Here is a 10,239-nt window from a genome sequence, read left to right as displayed (position 1 = left end):
AGGTGCAGAACATCCGGATGAAGGTCCACAAGAGGAAACTTTAAATATCGAAGGTTGGGTTTGAGTGCAAGTGGTCATACATGGTTCTTGTTCAGTGCAAGATACTCTTGGAACTTGGGCAGGGCAAGTCTGTCCTACCAGACAAGGATTTCTGATCCCAGGACAATTCGTTCTACAGTTGGAAGATGCGATTTTATCTCGTGGTGGATTACACTGTGGATTTCTCGAAGATCGGCTCATGGCATTTGAATCAACTTATGTTAACATGTCAGCAGTTCATTGGGGATCGCGTATGGGTGTAAAGGAATAGGGCATTATGGATGATTGAGTGGTGAAACAGAAATTTTGACGTGAACTAACATTTGATGAAATGAATTTCTATGACATATGATGAAGTTTTTTATGAGAAACTTGAAGATTTAATAACAGAGATAATTGAAAGTCTCGGTATCAAGGATTTCGCTTGTTGGTGTATATTTTATTGTTCCAAAATATTATACATTCTGTACCATAGATGATAAAGGATTCCCTTCATCATCAAGGATTCTATTTTCTCTGGAAATCAGAAATTTTCACCACCAGGTTTTTCGAGAATTCCAAATCGGATTGTATGGAAATTAAATTGAGCTTTCCAGAATTTTCCTCACTTCCCTGATGAATACTGCTTTGACGTTTTTCTACTGCACTTTTTCTCTTCACCTGACAGAGAGACTTCGATTGTTCAGGGGTTTGAAGACTTGTATTTTTGTCGAATATACTGCTCTCCGATTTTGAAGTTTTATCTATATGGGATATGAGTTTCATTTGGATGAAGTCAGTTTTGAGTTGAGCATATGGTTTGTTAGATAATTTTGATCCAGAATTGGATTTCTCTTCGAATGAGCGTTTCTGGCTGCATTTCTTATGGCCACAATTTCCAGTACAAATTTTTCTTATTTCGTCATCAAAGCATACCCTAGAATATCTTCTATTCGTAGATGATTCTCTGCCCAACTTTTTTTCGCATCCTGTTACTGAGATACATGATGGTACATTTAAGGTTTTATTATTCATATTTTCTCTCTTTCGTTTACTCGAACGTTTGTTCTTGTCTGTCAGTCTGATCTCTTTAATTTTCCTGTCTAAAAATTCTTCCAGCTTAGACCAACAGTCCTCTGATGATGTATAATCATTTGTGTCTTCTGATTTGTCTTTAGCATTGGAAATTTCTTTCGAAGTAGATCTCGGTGACATTATAATATTCACAGTTGAAAATTTATTATTTTTGGAAGATGAATTTCCATAACCGGTGGTGCTGGTAGTTGCAATTTTCTTACAAGGGCACCAGTTTTTTCCTGTATATTTGGATTTTGATATTTTAGTCGACATTTTTCTTGAAGAGGTAGATGTTCTCGGTTGGGTTTGAGCTTCTTGAGGATTTTTTTGGTCATCATCTTGACCATTTGAGCTTGTAGATATAGGCTCAGAATCTTCTTCGAAGGTTCCGTTTGTCTTCTTGACTCTGATTATAATTTTGACATTGTTACCATCCTTTACAATTTCTCGTGTTACTCGTTTTCTTTCTTGTCCACTGTGAGTTACCTCAACATCTTCGGCATTCAAAGTGGTCGTACCTTTTCGTTTTTTTCTTGAACATTCTCGAGTTTTCAAAGTTTGCAGTGACTTATCCCTTTTTCTTTTCAGATTTTGCGTGGAGGTATTTGTCGTCTCTGACCTTCCAGTCCTACAACTCATCATCCTTGTGTCGTCTGGAATCAAGAGTTGTTTGAGTTTTACCATAGGACAAGAAGAAGGACATGGTATTCTATTTTGAGTTTTGACTGGATATGTTTCTGATGTAGCAGTATATATGGAAGATTTATGTCCTTTTCTATAGGGACAAGTATTTGGTCTCTGCTGATCAACGAAATTTTTTTCCTGTTTGTTTTTAGGTGGTACCGAACTCTCCTCTATGGTTATTTTCAACTTATCGTTCAGGAAGAAAGATATTTTGCCGTCTTGACGCGTGTTTAAGTGCACCATCTTTCCAGGTGAACTGTCTCGTTTATATTCATGGTCTCTGTTAATGTTTTTCTTAGGTTTACCACACAATGCACAAGTCTTTTTGTCAGATTTTGCGATTTCTTCAAGCAATTTATTCAAGTCGAATTGTATCGCCACTTTTGGTCCATCACAATTATTTCTTGGTGCTTCTGACGTTCTAGATGTTTTCTTCTGAGATTTAGGTTTGTATGCTTTCCTCCTTCCTTCATCATTGGTGGAAGTCTGTTGGTCGTCTTCTCCAGAGCATTCACACTTGGTTTTTTCCCGATGGCTACATCGACTGTGACCTGCAAATCCTCATATTATGGTTTATCTGATATTTTATGTTATTCCTTTACCTCGACTTATAGATACCCTGCTGATATCGATATTTTGTCTGTAACTGTCAGAATAGAAATATTCGAAAGTGTTTTTTTCGGCAGATTCCCAAAACGGCATACAAACATTCAGGCCACTATCAGACGACATATAATTCTTGTCTAGAATTGAAGCCATGGAAGAATTCAATGATAGTTCCCAATCTTCTGAATCCCTGAAATGCTTAAAGCAGTTGGTAACAATTCATACAATTTTGTCCCGCACAAGGCACTCACTGTTCCATTTTGGGTTGAAATTTATGATTATTGTTAAAGGAATTTCAATGCAGAATGGAAAACCTCAAGAAATCATCGTGGTGGAATGTTGTTGCGAGAATTTGAAGCATTGAGTGTTTTTTGAAAAGTGTAATTCACAGAGTGAAGTTAAAATCTTGTTCTTTTATGATTCTTTCTCCTCTTGGGATGAATATCTTGTGGAATCAATCAAGAATCTTATCAATTGATCTGCATTGTTCTGAACTTTTTAATTGTAATATTTTTGGACCTGTCACCTGATCTGACGCCCTAAGATTACTTCGTTTGGGGATTTGAACCAAAGGAAAGAAAATATGGCATATGCAAATTCCCAGAATGGGAGTACTGCCAATAAAAAGTCAGAAATGCATCAAGGTTAGCTTTTAATTAAAAAACTGCTGAAAGAATGTTTCAACTATATATTTTCTCATATTTCATTGAAAACCTTGAACACTTCACTACCCACTTGCTTGAACATGATTAAAATGTGAATATATACCTAAGAAATGAAATCTCTGAATCAGCGAAGTAATGCTTTCTACTGCCTTAGCATTCATGAAACGATTACGATAAATCAATCACAATTCTCCTTTTTCAAACATTCACGAAACAAACAAAAGTTAGCCATTCTTTGATAAGCGAGATCCAAATTTCCTCTGCAGTCCAGATTCTGGTCCATGTTATATTTATTTTCCAATAAAGTCTTAGCTAAGCTAGCACATAGAAGATCACTGTTCAACTTATACTCTTTTTTTATATATTCTTTCGTTATCCGATGCACATCATTGGAATGTTCCCTCTTCCTATTCTTCTTTGAGCAGTGAGATTCCGATTGTGAGTGATCAGTTGTTGACGTAACAGTTTTCTTTTTCTTCACCATCTTGATACGCATGAAGTCTTTGTTCGTTTTGGAAGATTCCTCTTGTATTTCTTCGCAGCTCTTTTTTCGTTTTTCTTTACCCTGTATGGTGATCGTGAACGATTCTTTATTTTTATTGATGATTCCACTTGCAGCGTCTTCTTCCATATTTCTTTCTACTTTTCCAAATTGTCTGGAAGAATGTCTTACTTTTGTTTTGAACCCGTTGTCCATTTGGTACGAAACAATTTTGTTGATCAGTTTCTGTTTTTGCTCGGTACTATCCGTTATGACTATGGGTTCTTTTGCGGACGCAGCAGTTAGGCTAGCGCAATTTCTAGTTAGCAGTTTTAAGTTGCTCAGGTTGATGACGATTTTAGTGACAGGAAGTTTTGGGTAGTTCCTTGGAACTGGCATGATCGGATGCGCAGTCTCAGTTTGGAAAAAGTTCACGTTAACAGGTTCTTTTTGGAATTCCTTATTGATTTTCCCCAGATCTGTCAAACTGAATTTCATCTTTTTTTTCGAACCAAAATTGGGCTTTTCAAGAACAGAGGCTGTGTACACTTTGTTGTTCCTATACAAATGGTCGGTGTCTTCTATTTGCAACCGATTTGTTGTAGGTTTTTGGTGGGCAACGCTAGATAACTGCTTTGTCACCTCCTCCAACTCCCTCAAACGTTGAACCAACTCTTCGTATTCACGTTTACCCTCAACACTCCGAAATTTCGATTCAGACTCTTCCTTGCCGATGTCACAGATGTCTTCCTTTTCGCAATGATGCTTGTGGTAGCGTTTCGTTTTGTATTTCTTCTCTTCGTCTTTATGGCGGTGTTTTTCTTTTAGTTCACCATCGTCGTCTCGGTGGTGACTCCGATGTTTGGACTCGTGCTTGTGTTCTCTCCGTTTGCTTTTAGAACGCGAGTGTCTCCTGTGTTTTCGTTCAGTTTCCTTCTTCTTATCACCTAGTTCTTCTTCGTTCTTCTCCTCCCGTTGTTTTTCGGTGAATTCCGTAGAGCCTATTTCTTTCACGAGGTTCTCAATGGCAGATTCAACGATATCAACGTTGTCGTTTCCAGCTTTCTGCTTGGAAGCCTTGATGAAATCAGCGAGAATGGATTCAACTTTCTGTCTGCTCTGTTCGCTGAGATGAGAGCAGTGTTCCAAGATGATCTCCTTGATCAAATTGTAAAGAGTCAGTTCGACTATGCAATCTCTGGATTTTACGAAGCTGCTGTTGCAGAGGTTCACGACGTCTCTTATCAAACCTGTGAGTTTGCTCTCGTTCTTGCTATCAACTGGCGGTTTTACCTGAACCAGGAAATTCTCTTTCCTAGGCAAACTTGCAACGCTGTCCACTTGCGTCGATTCTACCCTCACTATAGCCCTGGATCTTTTACGGTTACGTTTCTTACCGTACGGAGTTGTACTTTCGGAGTTCGGCAATCGATCGCCAAACTCCATTTGGTTCATGAAGATCAGGTTGGAGTCTGACGATGTCTGGAGTATTATCTGTTGTTTCTTGTTGTTCGAGGTTTTTTCTTTCTGTCTGGCCCTCGGGCCGTCTTTGATTTGCACCGTTTTATCCGTTTGCGATTCGTTAATCTTCTGAACGTCGATTTTATCCTGAACTAACTCCGGAGATGGTTCATCCTCTTCCAAAAGTGATAGGACCGAAGGGGTTTCTCTTGTATTTTCCCCAGTGATGTTGGCTTCGACGAATTCCACTTGCGTACTCCGCATTTCGCCAGTTTGGCTGTTTCCCCTCTGTTTATCCTTTTTAATTTTTCCTTTACACTCATCGCAGAGCTCTTCGTTCATTTCATCCTCGAAATGCACCTTTGGAAAGGTAACAGCAGAAAACTCTTCTACACATTCGTTAAAGAAGCTTTCAGTCGGTAACGTCTTTCTGGCCTTTTTCTTCACTGCCTTCTTTTCTGTCGGGGAAGATGCAGTCAGCTCTATCTCAAATTGAGTCTCGTTGTCCCGGACAAGCTTTGCATACGATGTATTCACATCTACTGTCTTCAAGTTCGGTTTGGGGAGCTCTTCGTGCTTCACCTCATCTTTAGTAGGCTCTGGGGTATCCTCCAAGTCGCATTTCATCGGCATGTCGGAAAAACTGATCATCTTCGGCTTCACATTGATGTCTATCTTGGAAGAGGCTTCTTGGAGGGGAATGAAGGGTTGCTTATGCTCTTCTTGGGAAGTGGGGGCCTCTAGATCCAAACGGCGTGAACTGTATTTATCGTCAGTCTTACTGGTGCTGCAGAAGGAGCTCTCGTGGACGTGATACAACAGTTTGGGTTCGCCAAAGTACCTCTGATCGCTAGAATCTGATCCGTCGAACAGTCTAGATATCTGCTCTCTCTTTTTACGGTAACGATTCGGTGGTAGATTGAGGAAAAATCCTTCTTTTCTAATCGGACCGCATAGGCTGAATTCTTCCCTGAAGAGTGAAATTGACGAGGGCTTAGGCGTTGTTGAAATCTTCTTGTGACAGAAATGGGATGCTTCTCTAACCTTTGGCATGAAGGGGAAATCTGGGGAGCTTGTGGAGTGGTCCGAGAAATAGATTTTACTGGTTTTCCTTGCCATATGACCGAAAGGGTTCAGGTTGGAACAACTGGTAGCCTTATTTCCGAATATCTTCTTGAATGTTGAGAGTCTCTTAGAGGACATGGTCTCCCTGAGTATTTTATTGTGTTGGAAAATCTCCGACGATTTCTTGCACATCTTCTCTGGAATTGTTTGGAGGTTGTCGTTGATATAACTCTTAGAAACGGTTATTTGGGTGCTTTTGTCGTAGGCGGAAGTGGAAAGAAACCTCGATTTGCTTTCTGTGGATGTTGTCGTGGAAGGTATGGTCTTTTCTTCGCACCCAGCTCTCTTCGAAGTCTTTATTTTGGATACAATGCTCTTCAGCGGTACGCAAACAGTTATCATTACATCCGGGACGTCTTTACATTTGATACCGTTCAATTTGTCGCAAAACTGATCTTTTATCATGTTCATGGTACTGCTTGAAATCCTCCCCTTGAGACCGGACGTCTTGAACTCCTCCTGCAAGATATTCGAGACCAATTCCTGCGTCGAACTTCGGTTTTTGTCCAGCACCAGATCTTCCGATGTCGATTGTTTCTCCCTAACAGCAACAGAGGAGGAAGGCTCGAAGACCAACCAATTGGCTGGTGAGTTACTCTGTGAAGTATGGTCTTTCGAAGTCATGCAGTTGAGACTTGGTTGCGTCTTGCTCTTCAGACAATTGCACTGGTTGAAAACGTTCGATGTGTCGCTACTGATGAAAGATGTCGATTTCCTCCTCTGTGAATCGGTGTCGTTTCCGTCTCTTTGCAACGAAAGCAATCTTTGCTTCTCCCCTAATTCCTTCCTCTTCATAGTTTCATTTTCGTGTTTGTTCAGTAGCATCGAGAATTCCTTGATCGGTCCAAAATGGAGGGCACTGAAGGTTTTGTTCAGTACGGTTTTTTCTTTGACAGATGGACAAGGGGTGCCAACGCATCTGTCTACAGCGTTTTTGTGTTGCGTTATGTGATAAACAACGCATTTGTGATAATGCGGCTTGTCGGATTTCTTCTTGTCATAGCTGGAGGAAACGTTGTTCATGGATTTTTTCGATACCTTGTTGTATTTACATCTGAAGCCACGTCTCTTGCGCCTCTTCGTCTTGGTCAAGGGTTTTATCTGATTCAGGAGGTTTGAATCGAGGGTGATCCGTTTGGACGTGGTCTCCGACGAAAGTTGCACCATGATACCTTCGTTTCTCGTCTGGTTACCGAAGCCACAATCAGTCGAAGTGGAGATTTGATTGAAGGCCATTCCGGCTGTTTGGGTCGATATGTTCTCGGCTTCGAAACCTTCAGAGGAGCACCTCTTGATCAATTTCTCGCTCCGGGTGCGGTCCATCACGCACTGCAAGGATTTCTTCACGTCCAGAACGTTGAGCACGTTCCGCATCTTCGAGATTGTCGTCTTGAACTCCCTGAACAGGTCCACCTGCGCCAGGTTGACCACTTCGTATTCCGTCGAATTTTCCGACAGGAGTTTGGAGGAGTTCACAAGGTTCAGATGTTTCTTCTCGGTCTCCATATCTTCAGTTGTTTCGGCCACGTGATCGCCGGAGGATTTCAAGTCGTACTTGAGGAGGTCGAAGCCTTGTTCGTTCTTCACGGTTTTGAGGTCCATCTTGACCGTCATCTTCTGTTCCTCGATGATTACTTTGGTGCTCTCGAATTTTTCTTCTATCGGCACCAGTAGGGAGGAATCCAGCTGAGTCTCAGCCTCTTCGAGGATTGTTTTTGGTACTGTGTTGGGGGGTAAATTCGAAATTACGTCTCTCATTTGAGGGTTGGATTCGGAATCGTTGGATGCTAGATTTCCTGGACTGGTTTGGGAATTGGAAGATGTGAACATTTCAGCGGTTGATTCTTCTTCATCGCAGAGGGTATTTGGTGTTTCGAGAACCTTATTCTCCAACTTAGGATATTGTTTCTTAACGTCCGTAGATTTATCCACTTTCCATTCTTGGAAAAGGACTGAGGCTTCCTCATTCCTGATGCCGTTATTTTGGATGATACAGTCCTCCTCCCTTGATACCTCAGAGTCTAGTCGGATGGTGGAGGAGCTGGTACTTTCGTTCTTCGAGCTTTTAGGTCGTTCTGCAACCCTTCCCAAGGCTTGCGACCAGATGCGGCTTCCGTGGAGTTTGGCGTTGTAAGAGAAGACGCAGTTATTGGTGAGGGTTAGTTGGTCGAAGCGATTCAGGCTCTTGGTGCACTTGACGTCTTCTTCCTTGGTGTTGCTGAGGATGTCGCAGGTGCCATTGGACCTCTTGAGTTCGTTCACTCTGGCTGCGACGCCACTGTCGATGGTTGCTGTTGTGAGACTCTCGATCGATTTGGACTTCTTGAGGAAGAGATTCTTGTTGATGCAGACGGATTCTTGCTGGCTGGAACTGCCGAAGCTCTGTATGCCGCTCTCGCTGGTTATGTCGGTCAGATCGTCTCTGTCTGGTCCGAATTCCTTCTTTTTTCCACCCTGGAAAAGCATATGATCAGTGAAAATTTGCAGATTGAATCAGGTAATAAAGAAAGAAGGCAGAATTTTGGAAATGTTGTGATAATCAAGAGTAGGTATAGAAAGAAGTTGCAATTCAGTTAGAATGGAAGGTTGATGACGTAGAAGGTGGCAAAGTAAAGTCTAATCGACAGAACTGGGTCCGTTAGCAGTGGCGTATCGATAGACAATAGTAATAGGTAAAGTTAAGAAGATGATGAATTAAAATAACTTCAACTTTTGTGTCAAAACGTTGTTATCATTTAAATTTTACTGCCAGAATATGAGTTACGTGCTTGTATGACGTGGCGTATGGAGAGACCAAAGTGGGCCGAGTATTTTCGATCTCCTATTGAACCTTCTTTCTATATTTTATTCTTTTCTTTGTATATTTTCTTTTTTTTCACCACTCAACTAAACAGGATTAAGAGTGCAAATGCGTGAAGTCATTTTGAGTTCGACAGAAAACAAAATTTTCAATTTGTTAGTCAAACAAAACAAAATTTCCATCTGAGAAAAACAGAAAAAAACAATATCCTAATTTAAATTGAGAATTCTTCGACAATGATCTCTGTTAAATTTTTTTTGGTATCCAAACTCTCCTGGGTACTTGAGACTCTCTGTTCTTTTATTTTCGATATGTGACCTCTTATGAGATCAGGATATTGATACTCTAAGTCAAAATATAAAAGTAATAGCGAAATAAGTGAACGGCCAGTGAATAATAATGCCATGAGATCACTTTTTTCTTTCCAATAATAAAGAGAGAATGAATTGTTTGCACAATCAACAACAGCAAAAGATTCACAAAATTCCATGAACACTCACCTTAAATACCCTTAATATATTCCCTAATTTATTGAAGAAGTTTTTCCCCCTGAAATAGAAAATCTCATCAAATCAGGGTATCAATAAATTCGTCGTTACTCACATCGTAGATATCCCTTACACAGGCAATTTAGCTGTCATCTCTATCCATTTCGTGAAAGCACTCACTAGTTTGGTGCTTAACCGCCAGCGTTCAAAAATGTTCTCACGAAAAATTTCTTGCATAAATGACCATCGTCAAAGTGAAGCTTTGAATAATTTGTCAATTGAATATTTTGACGTTCGAACAGCACACTTCACAGCGCGATTTAGAAATGTAAAACCTTTATTTTTCATTTGGGAAATGCTCATGATTCGTAAATGATTCGAATGAAATCTTTCGATTCATAGACAAGGAAATTTTCATTTCCTAGGTGGCATTCTTGGTACACCTTTCGAGTTGAAGAGATGTGCTACATCTACACCCAAGTTGTATATATACAAGTTGATTAAACTGAATTATACCAACCCTTATGACTAGTATCACAATTTATGGGTTTTCCAGAAGCCTTCTGAAACTTTTAGCTTGAGTGGAATGTATTTTTTTACATTTCAAAGTATTTTCAATATCAGTCTGCTCATAAATGTTTATTTTCATTGCCTTGTTGAAGACGACATAGTTTTTGTTCGATTTATTTCACATATCATTAATAGAAATTTTTTAATACCATTTGTGGGTGTTAATATTGGATCACGTTATCTAATTCTTGATTTTGCCATTGAGCACTAAACCATGAGGGGTAATTTTGAATAAAACTTCTTTGTATAAATGTGGATAATATT

The 10,239-nt window shown here is 40.0% G+C and overlaps 2 protein-coding genes across 2 annotated transcripts; both read right to left on the bottom strand.

Moving 5' to 3' along the window:
• Positions 1–450: 450 nt before the first annotated feature.
• Positions 451–2,872, bottom strand: LOC123316340. The gene is made up of 2 exons (XM_044902370.1): positions 2,382–2,872; positions 451–2,330 (listed from the first exon to the last, which is right to left on the bottom strand). Exons 1-2 carry the CDS (start codon positions 2,536–2,538, stop codon positions 547–549), a joined length of 1,941 nt encoding a protein of 646 aa, XP_044758305.1. The 5' UTR covers positions 2,539–2,872; the 3' UTR covers positions 451–546.
• A 187-nt stretch (positions 2,873–3,059) lies between these two features.
• LOC123316339 lies at positions 3,060–9,682 on the bottom strand. The gene is made up of 3 exons (XM_044902369.1): positions 9,521–9,682; positions 9,418–9,466; positions 3,060–8,571 (listed from the first exon to the last, which is right to left on the bottom strand). Coding segments are annotated over exons 1-3 (5,394 nt in total). The 5' UTR covers positions 9,523–9,682; the 3' UTR covers positions 3,060–3,228.
• Between the last annotated feature and the right edge of the window lie 557 nt (positions 9,683–10,239).

Source organism: Coccinella septempunctata, chromosome 7, assembly GCF_907165205.1.
Source record: "Coccinella septempunctata chromosome 7, icCocSept1.1, whole genome shotgun sequence".
Classification (NCBI taxonomy): domain Eukaryota; kingdom Metazoa; phylum Arthropoda; class Insecta; order Coleoptera; family Coccinellidae; genus Coccinella; species Coccinella septempunctata.
This window is presented reverse-complemented; position numbering and strand designations above follow the sequence as displayed.

Bases quoted from the DNA above. Each gene is read 5' to 3' on its own strand.
- LOC123316340 (XM_044902370.1), bottom strand. From the start codon at position 2,538: ATGGCTTCAATTCTAGACAAGAATTATATGTCGTCTGATAGTGGCCTG. The intron at 2,331-2,381 runs GTAAAGGAATAA...GAGGATTTGCAG, and splicing joins CAGGGTATCTATAAGTCGAG to GTCACAGTCGATGTAGCCAT.
- LOC123316339 (XM_044902369.1), bottom strand. The intron at 8,572-9,417 runs GTGAGTGTTCAT...ATGCTTTTCCAG, and splicing joins ATATATTAAGGGTATTTAAG to GGTGGAAAAAAGAAGGAATT.